The 19,017-nt window shown below is 42.0% G+C and overlaps 1 protein-coding gene across 7 annotated transcripts in view; it reads left to right on the top strand.

Moving 5' to 3' along the window:
* LOC143808502 (saxiphilin-like) overlaps window positions 1–19,017 on the top strand; it is a 119,521-nt gene that overhangs the window by 80,056 nt on the left and 20,448 nt on the right. For 6 of the 7 annotated variants that reach the window (XM_077291239.1, XM_077291240.1, XM_077291242.1 and 3 more), the window contains 3 exons: window positions 1,915–1,956; window positions 4,906–5,070; window positions 12,826–12,976. In XM_077291239.1, the coding sequence (XP_077147354.1) occupies window positions 1,915–1,956; window positions 4,906–5,070; window positions 12,826–12,976 (358 nt within the window). Of the gene's footprint in view, window positions 1–1,914; window positions 1,957–4,905; window positions 5,071–12,825; window positions 12,977–14,355; window positions 14,415–19,017 lie in introns of those variants that run through there. The other variant, XM_077291243.1, reaches the window with a different exon arrangement.

A 19,017-nucleotide genomic window follows, 5' to 3' on the forward strand; every position in this document is an offset into this window, starting at 1 on the left:
AGTGAATATTCATTACCTTAATGAGCTGGGGGACATGTGATCTCTCTGCCTGAAGACTGGAAGGAGATGCAGCGAGGGCACGCAGGGAAGGTAAGTAGGATGTGTGTTGGAAGTCGATGGCTGTAACTGTGCGTGCTATAAGAGACATGAATATTCACTGGCAGCACAGTGAATATTCATTTCTCTTTAGCAGCGTGCATAGTTACAGCCGTAGTCACAGGCTCCTGCCTCTGTGACCTGCTGCTCCGCCGCTCCCCCTCCCGTGCCGTCTTTCTGAGATAATGACTCGTGTATAAGCCAAGGGGAGCGGTTTCAGCACACAAAAATGTGCTGAAAAACTCAGCTTATACGGTATATGTTAAAATGGAACCTATAATGAGAATAAGATCCTCTAACAGCAATAATAATGATCACAAATATTTCCATTTTATTGAAAGAAAAAGCATAATAACTATTTAAAAAGCAGAGATGTCAAACAAACCATACCAAAAATGACTAATACTGTGCAGGAGTTTGGTCAAGGGTATGTTCTTAATACTATACACCATTTCATGCTGTCCTAATGGAACCTCTATGTTATGGGCCGGCCAAGAAATATGAACCATGTAAATAAGGTTATCACATCATAATAATATAAGTATGGATGATCAGACTGGCCTTCGTTATTATAATGATAAGGCAAACATTGAGGCAAAGATTGCAAATTAAAGACAAAAAAAATCAAGGGTCAAATTTGAAAAAAGTGCTGCTAAATAGCTGAATCCTAAAACCCAGAGAAGCTTATGTCATGCTGTAAAGTGCTGGAGCATTCACCAGATGTGCGCTGCAGAGAAGGCAGCCATGGTATATTGAATAAAGATTTATGTATCATAATTCTGAACCAGCATGCTGCCGACAGACCTGGGGAATAAGTAAGAGCCCTATGGAGGGATCACTATTTTATAAAGCAAATCACAGTACAAAGACAGATATTACATAATGCCAGCTCACCCCTTCTGAGGAAAAATAGCCAAAACACTCATTAAGGGGTCACACTGATGCAGTCTTGAGTTTGGGTAATTTATGTTCATTGTACTATTTTAAGTTTATACTGTGTGAGCTGGAATTATGTAATATCTGTCTTTGTACTGTGATACATAAATCTTTAAGGGCAGCATGAGGTGGGAGCTGAGACATTGATTTCAGCGATGTGCCACTTTTTAGGCTGTGTGCTATTGTTTCAATACAATGAGTGCTATATGAGATTATTACTGCTGGACTAGCTACCTGCATGTCTCCTGGTCTGACCACACCCCCCCCAGTGCTGATTAGCAGCTCACTGTCAACAGATAATGTACATAGAAGGCTGTGGTGTGGGTGGGGGCAGCTTTGTGTGGGCGGGGTTAGCAGTGGTGTAGGCGGGGTTAGCAGTGGTGTTGGCCGGATCAGCTTTCTGAGCTCTGCTTCTTGCTGCATCTAAAAACTCACAACTGCGTCACTCAGTAAAGTAAGTGACACATTGCTGGAATCAGGATCTCTTTTCCCGCATTATGCTGCTCTCAGAGAATGGAGTAAAAACCTGCTGACTGATTCCCTTTAAATGCAGTGGCCAGCAGCAGTGGATATTTATTGCGTCTCAGTGATGGATTCAACAACTATCAGACATTTATGATATTTTATTGACAATGCCGTTTTGAATATCTAACTTGAGAATAGTCTTATATTATATATTAACACCAAAAAGGTTATTTGAGAACAGGTTTTTGAAACCAGACAACTATTTTCATAAATCACCAAACAGACTGCAGTGCAGGTGAATGTGTGCAATATTGTCAAAAATCTATCCTTCGGTTGGCCCTAAATTCAATTTGTAATTTTTGGAGTGCCCATAAATCTTTAAAAATTACCTTTTGTCTCTTCTTTTTTTTTCGGCAGATGACTTGATCCCGTGCCAGATACCTGGGTCAGAATATTCAGGTAACATGCAGTATACATAATATAGGTACAGTACAGGCTCTAGGGAATGCAGAACCCATAATGATTAATATATATAGTATATCTAATACTAATCAATAGAAGCTGTTAGGTTGACGAAGATAATTTAGATGAAAAAAATATTTAGCATTTTATAGATTTTTTTTTTCTTGATTTTTGTAGATTTTACATAATTTGGTAAGATGTATGGTGTCTTGTGCAGGTCTGGTTAGGAAAGTCTTACATTAATCCTATCGCCTCTCAAATGCAGAAAACTTGAACTGAGTAGAGTCAGACACGATATCCCATGTTATTCTCCAGGAGTCAAGGAAGCTGACACATAATGAGGTGTTTGCACTTTGGTGGTGATCTGCTGTGATTTTCAAATCATATCTCTTACCAAAAAGCTTAATATGCTAAATAATGTACTTTAATATCTCATACCTTCCAATCCTCTAGTGATAGCCAGTCTTCCAGCATCAGTACTCAAATAAATCCTCCTATCTCAGAAATGGACCCCTGTGGCTGCATCATGATCGACTACAGTCACGCCTGAGTTTTCATGTTTTGAATTGAGTTAGGTTTTATATTTCTTAGGGGGGAAACACAGAGCTTCTCTATAGGTTAAATGCACACAATAAGTATTTGCTGTGGAAACTACAGTATCAACTAAATAGATGACATGCTATTCGATACAGAAATGAAAGGGGCTGGATGAAATTCTGCAGTCACTCTATATGACTGCAGACTTCTGAATCCTCACAGCCTTTGCTCTGCACACTGCCAGGATTTTACGGTGCTGACGGAGAGAACGGGCGGTCACATCACCTCAAGTATGTGATTTGCATAATTGTGGATATACTCCTACTAGACATTCGAGGTCTCACTCAGTACAAGTGAATTGCACGAGGCTGAGCACATCTAGTTGGCACGTGACCGCATATAGGCAAATAGCCATTGGCACCAGAGAATCCTGACAGTGTGCATTGGGTGCACTGTGAGGATTCAGAAGTCTGAAGTCATATAAAGTGACTACAGAGTGTCATCCCAAAATAGGACAACTGCTTTAAAATGCATTTAAGATTTTGAAACCCCTAACATATCTAATCTTTGTATGTAAATACTTTTATGCCCAAAGATCACAAAAGTATTCTTAGAGTGATACCTTTATTGGCTAACCAGAAAAAAAATATGTTTGCAAGCTTTGTATCTTTGTATAGAATTCATTTCAGATTTCATCCACAATTCTACATGTAATATTTGTCATGGTTTGGAAGTGAAATTTGCAGTGAATTTGCCACTGACAAATGTGGCCCCAGTACAGAAAACCTACTTATTACTGACTGTACGTACCGTTCTACAGAGCAGGGCCACTGTACAGTGCAGTGTAATTGTACAGAGCAGTATCATTGTACAGAGCAGTATCATTGTACAGAGCAGTATCATTGTACAGAGCAGTGCAATTGTACAGAGCAGTGCCATTGTACAGAGCAGTGCCATTGTACAGAGCAGTATCATTGTACAGAGCAGTATCATTGTACAGAGCAGTATCATTGTACAGAGCAGTATTATTGTACAGAGCAGTGCCATTGTACAGAGCAGTATCATTGTACAGAGCAGTATCATTGTACAGAGCAGTATCATTGTACAGAGCAGTGCAATTGTACAGAGCAGTGCCATTGTACAGAGCAGTGCCATTGTACAGAGCAGTATCATTGTACAGAGCAGTATCATTGTACAGAGCAGTGCCATTGTACAGAGCAGTATCATTGTACAGAGCAGTGCCATTGTACAGAGCAGTATCATTGTACAGAGCAGTGCCATTGTACAGAGCAGTATCATTGTACAGAGCAGTGCCATTGTACAGAGCAGTGCCATTGTACAGAGCAGTATCATTGTACAGAGCAGTACCATTGTACAGAGCAGTATTATTGTACAGAGCAGTGCCATTGTACAGAGCAGTATCATTGTACAGAGCAGTATCATTGTACAGAGCAGTATCATTGTACAGAGCAGTACCATTGTACAGAGCAGTATCATTGTACAGAGCAGTACCATTGTACAGAGCAGTACCATTGTACAGAGCAGTGCCATTGTACAGAGCAGTGCCATTGTACAGAGCAGTATCATTGTACAGAGCAGTATCATTGTACAGAGCAGTATCATTGTACAGAGCAGTACCATTGTACAGAGCAGTATCATTGTACAGAGCAGTGCCATTGTACAGAGCAGTATCATTGTACAGAGCAGTGCCATTGTACAGAGCAGTGCCATTGTACAGAGCAGTATCATTGTACAGAGCAGTACCATTGTACAGAGCAGTACCATTGTACAGAGCAGTACCATTGTACAGAGCAGTGCCATTGTACAGAGCAGTATCATTGTACAGAGCAGTATCATTGTACAGAGCAGTATCATTGTACAGAGCAGTGCCATTGTACAGAGCAGTGTCCTTGTACAGAGCAGTGCCATTGTACTCAGCAGTACCATTGTACAGAGCAGTATAATTGTACTCAGCAGTACCGTTGTACAGAGCAGTGTAATTGTACAGAGCAGTATTATTGTACAGAACAGTGTAATTGTACAGAGCAGTGTAATTGTACAGAGCAGTGCCATTGTACAGAGCAGTATTATTGTACAGAGCAGTGCCATTGTACAGAGCAGTATTATTGTACAGAGCAGTGCCATTGTACAGAGCAGGGCCATTGTACAGAGCAGTATTATTGTACAGAGCAGTGCCATTGTACAGAGCAGTGCCATTGTACAGAGCAGGGCCATTGTACAGAGCAGTATTATTGTACAGAGCAGTGCCATTGTACAGAGCAGTATTATTGTACAGAGCAGTGCCATTGTACAGAGCAGTATTATTGAAACTGTCTTCAAATATCCAACTTGTGATTAAGTTGTTTCACTGGTGACCTAAACTTACTGAATAATATTTTTGTGGTGCAGAGTTTGGCACATTCAGAGTTGTAGCCTTAGTAAAGAAAGAAGATAAAGAAATAACATGGAACAATCTGGAAGGTAAAAAGTCCTGTCACACCGGTGTTGGTCACATGGCTGGATGGCATATTCCTATTAGCCTGATTCATAAGAAGTCCAAGAACTGTGACATTGGTGAGTAGGTTACAAGCGACAGCTGTAAATACTGCACATCTGCTGGATCTCCAGTACAATTCATTAACAATAAAATAAGGCAAATGTTTATATGTAGAAACTTGATACTTTTGTAAGGAATAAAATATGTCCTAAGATGAGATTTGTACTAATATGTAGGCAAAGGGGACAAGAAGAAGAAAATGGTAAATAAAAGGTTAAAACGAGTGATGAGCGAGTGTACTCGTTGCTTGGGTTTTCCCGAGCACGCTCAGGTGACCTCCGAGTATTTATTGGTCGGAGATATGGTTTTCGTCTCCTCAGTTGCATGATTTACGGCTTCCAGATATGCGGAATACATGTGAGGAATGCCTGTTTGTTAGAGAATTCCCACATGTATTCAGCGTATCTGGAAGCCATAAATCATGCAATTGAGGCGATGAAAACTATATCTCCGACCAATAACAAATACTCGGAGGTCACAAGAGCGTGCGCGGGAAAACCCGAGCAACGAGTACCCTCGCTCATCACTAGTGAAAACATTTCACATGGGTCTTACTTTTTGAAAATTATTACAAATCTTGAAAAAAACAACTGTTCTGGAGAAATACTTAAAGATTCAGTTTCTAGACTACTACTAAAAAGTCTAAGATCTAGATAGCAATCATTAAAGGGATTGTCTTGTTAAAAGTGGTATTATTGGACAAATAATTCACATGTCAAATCACTTCCCACTGTGATGTCAGACTCATCAGGTATGGCACCAGAACACTGAGCTCACTGATTTTTACTGGAATAATGGGAGTTTAAAGGATAGCTATTATTTTTAAGGGAGTCTGTCACCAGGTTATTGCTACCTCATCTGAGAGTAAAATGATATAGATAAAGAAACCCTTAATCCAATGATACATACCTTAGTTAACTGCGTGCAGCAGTGCTGACAAAAGCAGAGTCCTTAGATTTAGCAATTCAGCAGAGCTGAGAAAGCTAACCACACCCACACCAGGCTCTGTATGTACATTGACTATTGTCAATGAGCTGCTTATCACAGGAGGGGGCGGACTCAAACTAGTATGCACATGCTTCTTTAGTCCAGGCAATAATAATCACCAGGTGATAAAACCTTCATTGTATGTAAACAGCACACAGCCTGACATGTGACACATCATTGAAATGTGTGTTTTAATCTCTGCCTCATGCTGTCCTCAGATTACATAGCAACAATCTGCTGACATATTCCCTTTTAAAACAATTTTAACGCACCTTAGTTGAAAAGGAGGGCGCTCTGGGTGGAGTTCTATCCCCTTTCACTTCTGATTTTCTATATTCAGCTCTCCTCAGGGAGAGCTGAGCAAAGAGTGTACAAATCCATAGAAATCTTAAGATCGCACCAAATTTAACTTTTAATATGTCAAATGTCTTTAAGCCCTTCAAGACATGTGGCGTATATATATGCAGCTGCAGGAGCTGCATTCCCACAAACCGCCGTATATATAGTGTGTGACAATCTTGTGGCCTCACGTTGAGCGCTGCCGAGATCAAATGCGGTTGCCAGCTCTATATGAGAGCTGACTCCCTGCAACAATGCCCACAATCAGTGCTAGCTCTGATTGTGAGCGTTTATCCCCTCTGATGTAGTGACAGCGACATTGATGCGCATCACAGAGGGAGGGAGCTCCCTCTCTGCTCCCACCGGCATGACGTGATTGTGATCGTGTTGTGCCGGTAGTCTCTATGGTGAACCCTCACTGAAAGATGGCTGCAAGGTCACCCAAAGACGGTGGCCTGTAAGCTCCTGCTCAGAACAGGAGCTGACATGCCTCCTCCCCGCCTGTGAGATGCTGAGCTATTCCCCTGCAATGTAAAAGCATTGCAGAGTATTACATCAGTGATCAGGGCAGGGAAAGTTGAAGTCCAATCCTGGGACAAGGTAAAAAGTAAAATAAAAAGTTGGTAGAAATGGTAAAAATATAAAAAAAAAATCACAAAATAAAGAACAAAAAATGAAAAAATATTAATCAAATAAATACATTTATTTATGTAAAAACCAAAAAAATACACAGATTTGGTATTGCCACATCTGTAGTGACCCGACCTATAAAACTGTCCCACTAGTTAACCCCTTTAGTGAGCACAGTAAAAAAAAAAATACAAAATTAGGCAAAAAACCATGCTTTCTCATTGTCATAGAAAATATAAAAAATCCCTGAGGTCCCTCATACCCCCCCCCCTTTTTTTTTCTTTAATCGACCATTTGTCCTGAGGAGCTGGGAGCTAGCAATCAAACCGGTCTTTATGTAAAATGGCAATGACAGATATGTGAAGAAGATTAATTAAAATGTAAGGATTCCTCTATGTCCAGGTGACTGCAGAGGATATCTATTGTCCACACATAGAGACAGGGAAAGACCTTATTAGGGTCTGAAGTGAATCAAAGAAAATGTGACCCCATTTTTCAAAAAGCCGTGGTGACAGTACAATGAGAGAGCAGACAGTATGGCTCCGGGAGAAAATATGGAATGTTGGATTTTCTATACATCCAATATTAATGAGACATACATTGTTGGCTCCGAGATAACTTGGCCAAAAACACACATTTTTTCCCATAATTATAACCCTCACCAAAAAGCCCCAAATCCATAGGGGCCATATAACCACAAGTAGCTAGGTCATATTTACATAGTAACATAGTAAGGCCGAAAAAAGACATTTGTCCATCCAGTTCAGCCTATATTCCATCATAATAAATCCCCAGATCTACGTCCTTCTACAGAACCTAATAATTGTATGATACAATATTGTTCTGCTCCAGGAAGACATCCAGGCCTCTCTTGAACCCCTCGACTGAGTTCGCCATCACCACATCCTCAGGCAAGCAATTCCAGATTCTCACTGCCCTAACAGTAAAGAATCCTCTTCTATGTTGGTGGAAAAACCTTCTCTCCTCCAGACGCAAAGAATGCCCCCTTGTGCCCGTCACCTTCCTTGGTATAAACAGATCCTCAGCGAGATATTTGTATTGTCTCCTTATATACTTATACATGGTTATTAGATCGCCCCTCAGTCGTCTTTTTTCTAGACTAAATAATCCTAATTTCGCTAATCTATCTGGGTATTGTAGTTCTCCCATCCCCTTTATTAACTTTGTTGCCCTCCTTTGTACTCTCTCTAGTTCCATTATATCCTTCCTGAGCACCGATGCCCAAAACTGGACACAGTACTCCATGTGCGGTCTAACTAGGGATTTGTACAGAGGCAGTATAATGCTCTCATCATGTGTATCCAGACCTCTTTTAATGCACCCCATGATCCTGTTTGCCTTGGCAGCTGCTGCCTGGCACTGGCTGCTCCAGGTAAGTTTATCATTAACTAGGATCCCCAAGTCCTTCTCCATGTCAGATTTACCCAGTGGTTTCCCATTCAGTGTGTAATGGTGACATTGATTCCTTCTTCCCATGTGTATAACCTTACATTTATCATTGTTAAACCTCATCTGCCACCTTTCAGCCCAAGTTTCCAACTTATCCAGATCCATCTGTAGCAGAATACTATCTTCTCTTGTATTAACTGCTTTACATAGTTTTGTATCATCTGCAAATATCAATATTTTACTGTGTAAACCTTCTACCAGATCATTAATGAATATGTTGAAGAGAACAGGTCCCAATACCGACCCCTGCGGTACCCCACTGGACACAGCGACCCAGTTAGAGACTATACCATTTATAACCACCCTCTGCTTTCTATCACTAAGCCAGTTACTAACCCATTTACACACATTTTCCCCCAGACCAAGCATTCTCATTTTGTGTACCAACCTCTTGTGCGGCACGGTATCAAACGTTTTGGAAAAATCGAGATATACCACGTCCAATGACTCACCGTGGTCCAGCCTATAGCTTATCTCTTCATAAAAACTGATTAGATTGGTTTGACAGGAGCGATTTCTCATAAACCCATGCTGATATGGAGTTAAACAGTTATTCTCATTGAGATAATCCAGAATAACATCCTTCAGAAACCCTTCAAATATTTTACCAACAGTAGAGGTTAGACTTACTGGCCTATAATTTCCAGGTTCACTTTTAGAGCCCTTTTTGAATATTGGCACCACATTTGCTATGCGCCAGTCCTGCGGAACAGACCCCGTCGCTATAGAGTCCCTAAAAATAAGAAATAATGGTTTATCTATTACATTACTTAGTTCTCTTAGTACTCGTGGGTGTATGCCATCCGGACCCGGAGATTTATCTATTTTAATCTTATTTAGCCTGTTTCGCACCTCTTCTTGGGTTAGATTGGTGACCCTTAATATAGGGTTTTCATTGTTCCTTGGGATTTCACCTAGCATTTAATTTTCCACCGTGAATACCGTGGAGAAGAAGGTGTTTAATATGTTAGCCTTTTCCTCGTCATCTACAACCATTCTTTCCTCACTATTTTTTAAAGGGCCTACATTTTCAGTTTTTATTCTCTTACTATTGATATAGTTGAAGAACAGTTTGGGATTAGTTTTACTCTCCTTAGCAATGTGCTTCTCTGTTTCCTTTTTGGCAGCTTTAATTAGTTTTTTAGATAAAGTATTTTTCTCCTTATAGTTTTTTAGAGCTTCAATGGTGCCATCCTGCTTTAGTAGTGCAAATGCTTTCTTTTTACTGTTAATTGCCTGTCTTACTTCTTTGTTTAGCCACATTGGGTTTTTCCTATTTCTAGTCCTATTTGGTCTCTAAGTGTAGCTAAAATCCCGATACAAAAGATGACATCAGTCTCGACCTTCTATGATCGTTTCGGGGTGGTCGCTGTCTCCGGCTCCTGGCGTTAGGATTCCAGCTCGACTTGATGTGGTGGCTCGGGCTCCGGCAGCCGCCGGTGACTTCCTTCGGCAGGTGGCAGGTACCATTCGCCATAGTCGTCTTCTTTTCATCTGGGTCGATTTCTTTCCACCTCCTGCCACCACTTCCATTTTATGCAGCCTTTTCCTCTGCAGTGATGGGTGCAGGAGTGGTGCATTGCTGCCGGCGCTGTGTCTCGTAATGACGCCATGCTGCTGCACACAGGATCTTTTTCTGGGCCCAGGGTGGGGTCGCTTCCAGCTGCTCCACCCATTTTCTTGTAACCGATTGTAAGGGGCGAGTTCTTCTTCTTCTACGATGCACCCACCAGGGGCGGGCATCATGGTTAGGCCACAGACTCTGTCAGACAGCTTCTCGCGCCAATTCTCCATCAGGACGCCCACGAGGAGACAGATCAGAGTTGTTGTCCTGCAATTGCGTGCCATTATCCGTCATCTTTAGGGCCGCCATCTTGGCAATCACAATGTCAGTCTCATTAAAGGTTTTTGACAAGTCCAGTGTATCAGTCACATCCAACATTTCAGTAGCATCCACAATGACTTCATCTTTCTTTTCTGGTCACATTCTTCACATCCACGGGCTTCTCATGCAGCATGGCGTCAGGCAACCTGCCGACTATGCCAAGTGTAAAAGTTAACCAGGGCCGTAGTCGTGGCTGAGCTTATCCGGCTTTGTGTGCCCTGGCCTCCCTTTATATAAAAATCACGTTTCCCTGGCAGGTTACTTGCCTCTCCATTTTCTGCGCCAATAGAGCCTCTCCTCTGTTCCTCAAGGTCTCTTCCGCTTGCTTGTTAACAAATAGCGACACAGTCCAGGTACAACTCAAAATGCAAAACTTTACTCTCACTACTTCGCAGCGCATCCAGATCTGTTACAGCGTTAACTTCAGATTTCACATTACACGCCACTTCAGCTTTCCCTTCACTCCTCTCCTTGTCACATGGCTCGAGACCAGGTCCTACCATATCACATGGTTTCTCAGCATCCTCCCTGTCCAGATTCTCTGCATTCGGGATTTCCCTCAGCCGTTTTGCTATAGTTCTGAGGGCATAAGCCCATGCGATAACCTGCCACATGGCGAGCGACCTGCTCGTCTTTCCTGCCGTGTCCTTTCACTGTGGCTCTAGCTCCTAAAGCTGCTGACGCTACTGGGGCTATGCTAATCCCCTGGTTCTGGATGGCTGGGCTCCTCTCTTAAACAGAAAATGTGGGGTATTTAAGCTGCTCGGGCTATAAGCCCATCCGAGATCTATGGGCGCCCAGACCCCTTCTGACACTAACCAGGAAGATCTCTTCCCCTTACCACAGTGACCCCTCCTACAGTTAACTATTCACACTGATGCACTACCATGCTAAACTAGATACACCAAAATGCCTCCATCTAGTGGTCTATTACCAACACTAAATTTTCCGTACATAAATATAGGTATATACAGTATATATACATTTTGTACACTGTACATCGGGAAATGCCTAAGAGTTCAGGACAGCTACCACGACCCCTTTACACATACCAGGATAGGGATTAGGAACCATGCATACAAGGATAGGGATGAGGAGCCTGTGCATACCAGGATAGGGATGAGAGGACAATGGATATCAGGCTTATACTCAAGTCAATAAGGTTTCCCATCTTTTTGAGGTAAAATTAGGTGCCTCATCTTATACTCGAGTTTATATACGGTAAATGTTAATTTTTTCAACCCACATTTCTTCAGTTGCTGTGAAGCACCAGAAGGGTTAATAAACTTCTTGAATGTGTTTTGAGCACCTTGAGTGGTGCAGTTTTAGAATTGTGTCATTTTTGGGTATATACTGTCATATAGACCCCTTAAAGTCACTTCAAATGTGAGGTGGTCCCTAAAAAAACGGTTTTGCAAATTTTGTTGAAAAAAAATAGAAGTCGCTGTTCAACTTTTAACCCATATAACTTCCTAACAAAAAAAAATTGCTTAAAAAATTGTGCTGATCTGAAGTAGACATGTGAGAAATTATATTTATCACCTATTTTGTGTGACATATATTTCTGATTTTAGGGTATAAAAATTAGAAAGTTAGAAAATTGCAAATTTTTCTAAATTTTCACTACATTTCTGACATTGTCACAAATAAACGCAAGTCGAATTGAACAAATTTTACCACTATTATGAAGTACCATATGTCACGAAAAATAGTCTCAGAATCAGTGGGATCTGTTGAAGCGTTATTACTTCATAAAAGTGACACTGGTCAGAAATGAAAAAAATGGCCTGTTCAGAAAGGTAAAAACAGTCTTCTGAGTGAAGAGGTTAAGAATTGTAGGCATCCTTTACTTTTTATCCAATTCTATGAATTATGTATTTTTTAAAAAATGTTTCAATTTCTCATACAATTTTTTCAGAGCTCATGCGCAGGATCATATTAGAAATTCCTGTTAAACGTGTCCGTACATTGCATGTTATGAGCCCAATCTACATATATGTGCATGGAATCTTTAGCCAATGTTCACAAAAAATTTTTTATGTGGATTTGGAAAAGGATTCTGCTTCATAATCCACATCAAAATGACTTCAAGAACTTTTTGGATAAAGTTTCTATTGGTTCAATGGGAAAATACACCAATGGTACACAGGGTGATGGTTTTTTTCCACATGTTTCCTTGTTTTTTATGTGCATTTAGGAGCAAAATGGACTTTAGAAGGTTTTTTTAAACTAATTTGAAATAGATATTTTTTCGCAACATGCAATCGAAAGTGTATTTATATTCTCAAATTAACATGTACAAGCTTATCTAGCCCCAAAATAGCCATGAACGCATCAGCCTTTTAAACTGAACATTACAGCAGTTCTCTATTTTTCTGAGGTAGCTGTAAATTAATGGTTAATACTAATAACATTGCCAAGTCCATAAATGATCATGCTGATATGTCTCTGTCCCCAATAGGATCCTACTTCAGTCAGAGCTGCGCTCCGGGATCCCCCATTGATTCCAATCTCTGCAAACTGTGTATTGGTGATCCACAAAACACTAAGGCAAATACAACATGTTCTCTAAGCGACAAAGAGGCGTATTACGGCAATAAAGGGGCCGTCAGGTAAAATAACAATGAGACCGGTCGTATCCACATCATTTGTACAATATTTGCAATATATGCATAAGTACTGGCTATGGCAGATGTTTTACAGTACCGTATGTATTTTCCCAATATCTGTGTAATCTCTTTTCTGATTTTTGCTACTCTTTTAAGGGAACCTGTGAACTGATTCATAAAACCTGAACCATGAGATGCCTTAATAAGAAACAGCTCTTCCCCACATCATCCACCTACGCATGAGTATATAGGCAGAGACCTGTCCATATGTTAGCACCACGTCGGACCCCTGCTCTGACAGGCAGGGTCGCCGGTGTGTCTCTTCATTCACCCATGGTGCAGACAGTTATTTCCCTCCCCATGTTTGACATTCTTCCAGTCGGTCCTCTAGCCATGTCCTTAGGGCTCGCAGTCATGCTTTCCTGCCCTCTTAAAGGGCCAGTGCGTGCACTCACTGTTTCCTCCCCAGCCAATGGCTATGAGACACTATGTATATATTTCTTCCTCCCCACTGGGGAGGTGCCTGAGCAACCTTCCTGTTTCAGTCTATGTTGTGTAAGGTCACATACCAGTGCAAGTCCTGTTTGCTATACTCTGATGCAAATCCTGCCTGCTGCACCCTGACACAAACTCTGTCTGCTGCACTCAGATACGAACTTGGTCAGCTGCACTCTGATGCAAGCTCTGCCTGCTGCTCCATCCAGTCGGTCGTTCTGGGTCCGGCTGCTGGTGTGGCACTTGGCGTTCATCGGGAGGCAAGTCTAACATCACCATCAGATGCTCTAGTGAATAATCAGGTGATCACTTAGTCACACCCCTCCAGGCTCTCTGCAGTCTGTGGCACAGTGGTTCCACAAACGACATACATGATACCATATAGTCGAGTGGGACAGGGAGATACCGGCAGGTGTATAGGTCTGCTCCGAATCACCTCATCCATGGTCGTTTCAAAGTATGAGTCGCAGCATTTCAAGATAAAATCTACAAGCTCCGTCATTGGAGACTATCTATGATTCATGGTGCCCGTGGTTTGGGGAGCACGAATCCGTTGACAGTTTCCCTTTAAGTGACTATTTAGTAATCTGTCTGAGTTTTCCTGTGGATTTGTCTGTTCTAACACAGACTTTTGAATGTATATTTGCCATATGCTCTAGGTAAATTCCTAGTATATATGGCAAACAAGTCCATAGGTTCCCATAAACCAAATGAAAGTCAAAGGAGTTTTCTTGTGGCCTCCCTTAGGCCAATATATGTCAGCATACCTTTTTTGCATTGAATAATACAGCAATCTGAGATGGTAAAAAAACACATACATTTTTAAACATAGTAGTCTATGGGTGATGGATGTCAGTGCATACTTATAATCTAAAAATTAATTACAGTGTAAATAAGAGTCAAAGAGAGACACAAAATAATAAATAAAGGAGCAACCAGATTGCAAAATACCAAAATAATAATGGTCACAGGTATGTATATGTAAAAACGCATATATGTATATCCATAGAATTAATAGTAATATAATTAAAAAAGTTAAAACTATAAAGATTGGTGCAATTTCATACCCACAAGTAGAAAAAGTAATCCCTCTGATCAATCTATAGATATCAATGCTTGATTTATCGATAAGGTTGGGATCACACATACGCGAGATACGGCCAAGTCTCGCAGGTGAAAACCCAGCTCTGGCGCCAGCACTCCGGAATGGAGCGTGCAGCTCCATGTATTGCTGTGCGGCTGCACGCTCAGCTCCGGAGAGCCAGCGCCAGAGCTGGGTTTTCACCTGCGAGACTCGGCCGTATCTCGCGTATGTGTGATCCCGGCCTAATGGTATATGGGAGTCCCCATAATATACATATAGTCAAGACGTCAGATGACCTGGCTAGGCATGTGCATAAGAATGGTAATAATACAAGTAAAAAAGCTCCAGTTTATGCATGTGTCTCTATGTGTAAGGCTGGGGTCACACTTGGCGTAAGACAATACGCCACGTATTATACGTCCGTACTACGCGTTCAATACGCCAAAATGTCTCCGTAATCGACTTCCATAGTTCCTGCGTTGCTTAGGTGTGGTCGCGTATTTTGCGCATGTGCTTGTGCGTGTGTAATCCGTATGTGATCCGTATGGCGTATTTATCACGCACCATGACAAAATGGACATTTAACGGTTTTCAGGCCTGCAAATCATTTAAACCATCATTAACCACACTATTTAAGCCCTCTACAACAGGTGTAGCCCTCCCATCTGCCCTATATGTTCTCTAGCATATTTTGGCTGTGTTGCTTTGAGATTACAAACATGTCTGGCCCTGTGTATTTAAGCACAACTCAGCGGGTGTTGCTTCACTGGGTGTTGTCTCGTCGCTTTGGCCAGCCATATCCGGTCAATGTGGATCCGCGAAGGAGGAGACGAAGATTGTGGGTACATCCTCTATTGACCCAACGCCAGAGTAAAGGCCATTTCCAGAGACTATATTCAGCTTTGAGGGCACATCCAGAGAAGTTTTACCAGTATACTCGCATGTCCATCCGGACTTTTGACATGATGTTGGAGATCTTACGTCCTGGGATCACCTTTCAGGACACCTGGATGAGAAAAGCCATCTCTGCTGAGGAGCGTCTGCTCCTAACCTTACGGTATGTATTCCACATTTGCAAATACTGTTTTTTATTTTTTTTTCTTTCAAAATGTGTGGTGTCCTACTAGGTTTCATTAACTTCACTTGGACATGAAGCCACAAGCACATATAAAAGAATGTTGTCAATATTCTAGTCTATTTAGTTTTTCCACTGAAAATTTTTAGACTGTAAATAATGTAATAGTAAATGAAATATACACTTGTGCTTCCAAGTCAGACCCTGTCTCCCTGTCAGTGAGGTTAGAGGTAAGTAACAATCTCAATATTTTTATTTTTTTTTTTGCTTAATTTTGTACCTAAAACATTTTTTTTTTTCAGAACTCAGTCTAACCTCACTGACAGGGAGACAGGGTCTGACTCGGAACTGGTCATTGACCCAGTTGGGGAAGGTGAAGAGGTGGCTGGTCCATCCGCTGCTCCCTCTGGCTCCATCCCTCCTGGATCCTCCTCATCTCGTCAGGCAGCTCCATCTGCCTCCGTACCACACCCAGAGGACCCACAGTTTGCCTCTTCTGCCGCAGCCTCATCAGCAGCACCACCACCTAGCCAGGATGACCCTGGAAATAGCAGCAGCCCAACTGTTGCCCTGGATCCATCCCCACAGGCTGCAGTCAGACCACAGCGTGCACGCCGCAGAAGAGAGTTGATCCAAAGCCGGCAAAACGTGTTCGAGACGATGATGGGGAGGAGAGATTTACCAGGAGCATTGCCCATTACTTAAGGTCCATAGAGCGGGAGTTAAGGCTTCGTGTGAGAGGCTGTTTTCAGATCCTTGTTGACGCATGCACCCCCCCAAATAACCCATACAATCTCATACTGATGATTGAACAGTGGCAGATGTCACCTGAAAATGTTCTGCGGCCTCAGAGATTACAAGGTCTTGCAGCTCAACAAGGATCTGAAGCACCCCCTCCACGCCAGCCAACACCTCAGCCCCAACCCACAACAAACACACAATGGCCACCTCAGTAACATATGGCGGGATATCTTCAACCATCCCAATATGGCCACTTGTCCACACCCAGTGCTGGAGGCTGGTCCCAACCTGGGTATGGACAATATGGTAATTTTGGGTTGGGTTATGATTCCCGGCCATATGGTCATCCCCAGCAGGGGTATCTCCCAAATCCTCGCCCCCCTCTTCCAAGTTCCCAGCATCATAGCTGGGCTAATGTCCCTCAGGCCACTACAACATCTGCACAGGGTGCTGGACAATTGGGCCTACAAATGCCACCTGATGCAGACACTGAGCAAGCTACTTCTCCTGCACCAACCTACCAGGACTTGTAATTTTTTTGTTCTTTTTATTTGTTTTTTATGTTTCTTTAAACATTTTTTTTGTTTTTTTAAATGATTTTTAGACAATATTTTCTCTTGTATTGTCCCTACAGAGCATGGTTTATTGTGGATGTTGTATCAAGTTTGTGCTAAAAAAAAAAATAGGCCTTTATAAGGCCAAAAAAAGGTTATGACAAAATAATAACCTACACATTTTAAAAAGTTAGACAGTAAAATGTTTGATTACTACCAATCACCGTCTGGATGCGCTGTATTCATTCTTCCATCACACACACATGATATGCTGATAACCATATGTGAAATAATAAAATACAACACACACAGTTGTAAACTTGGTTAACACGTACTTTATAGAGCTAATTAATTACACATGCAAAAAGGCACAGTCTTGCCAGGGAGTAGCACCTTGAGGAGTCAAAAAATAATTTGTAAAGATATCACGAACTTTCAGACCAGAAAGTGGACGACGCGGAGGAGGGACATATGGGGTAGGCCTACTAACATTGTTCATGAGGTTATCTTCCAAATTTGGAGAGGAACAATCATGTATTCTTGTAAAATTATGTAGAATTACACAGGCTTTTATCACTTCGTTGATTGTAGCCTCACTCAGCTGGATGGCAGACTGAAGAACACGCCATTTGGCCACAAGAATCCCAAAGGCGCACTCAACCAGTCTCCGTGCCCTGGCAAGTCTCAAATTAAACACCCTCCGCCGGTGGTCAAGGTTGCGCCTGGGGTAAAGCCTCATGACGTGCCTCGACAGTTGGAAGGCCTCATCTCCAACCAAAACAAAAGGCACTGCTTCCGCATTGGAGCCTGGGAGTTGTTGTGGTGGTGGGAGGTTCAACTGGTTGTCACGTAGCCGCCGACCCATTATGGACGAATTGAAGACCCTAGAGTCTCCAGTTCGCCCATAGGCCCCAATGTCTACAATTACAAACCTGTAGTTACTGTCAGCAACTGCTAACAGAACTACAGAGAAAAACTGCTTGTAATTGTAGAATTGGGAACCAGAGTTCGGCGGCTTACGCACCCTGATATGTTTCCCATCCACAGCTCCAATGCAATTAGGGAAGTCACAATTATTTCTGAAACCTGTGGCGATTCTAATCCAATCGTCCTGTTTTGGCTCAGGCAACACAGCTTCATGTAGTTTCTGCCAGATTTGTGAACAGGTTGTCCTAACAATGCCTGAAATGGTCGACCGCCCAATCAGAAACTCCAGGTGTAGACCCGCATAGGACAAGCCTGTGGACAGGAAGCTGCAATACAACAAAAAGGGAAAAAAAAAAAACATGAGGACGACTAAAAAAGGAATAAGCACAAGTGTATATTTCATTTACTATTACATTATTTACAGTCTAAAAATTTTCAGTGGAAAAACTAAATAGACTAGAATATTGACAACATTCATTTTTTTATATGTGCTTGTGGCTTCATGTCCAAGTGAAGTTAATGAAACCTAGTAGGACACCACACATTTTGAAAGAAAAAAAAATAAAAAACAGTATTTGCAAATGTGGAATACATACCGTAAGGTTAGGAGCAGACGCTCCTCAGCAGAGATGGCTTTTCTCATCCAGGTGTCCTGAAAGGTGATCCCAGGACGTAAGATCTCCAACAACATGTCAAAAGTCCGGATGGACATGCGAGTATACTGGTAAAACTTCTCTGGATGTGCCCTCAAAGCTGAATATAGTCTCTGGAAATGGCCTTTACTCTGGCGTTGGGTCAATAGAGGATGTACCCACAATCTTCGTCTCCTCCTTCGCGGATCCACATTGACCGGATATGGCTGGCCAAAGCGACGAGACAACACCCAGTGAAGCAACACCCGCTGAGTTGTGCTTAAATACACAGGGCAAGACATGTTTGTAATCTCCAAGCAACACAGCCAAAATATGCTAGAGAACATATAGGGCAGATGGGAGGGCTCCACCAGTTGTAGAGGGCTTAAATAGTGTGGTTAATGATGGTTTAAATGATTTGCAGGCCTGAAAACCGTTAAATGTCCATTTTGTCATGGGGCGTGATAAATACGCCATACGGATCACATACGGATTACACACGCACAAGCACATGCGCAAAATACGCGACCACACCT

This window comes from Ranitomeya variabilis, chromosome 2, assembly GCF_051348905.1.
Source record: "Ranitomeya variabilis isolate aRanVar5 chromosome 2, aRanVar5.hap1, whole genome shotgun sequence".
Lineage (NCBI taxonomy): Eukaryota > Metazoa > Chordata > Amphibia > Anura > Dendrobatidae > Ranitomeya > Ranitomeya variabilis.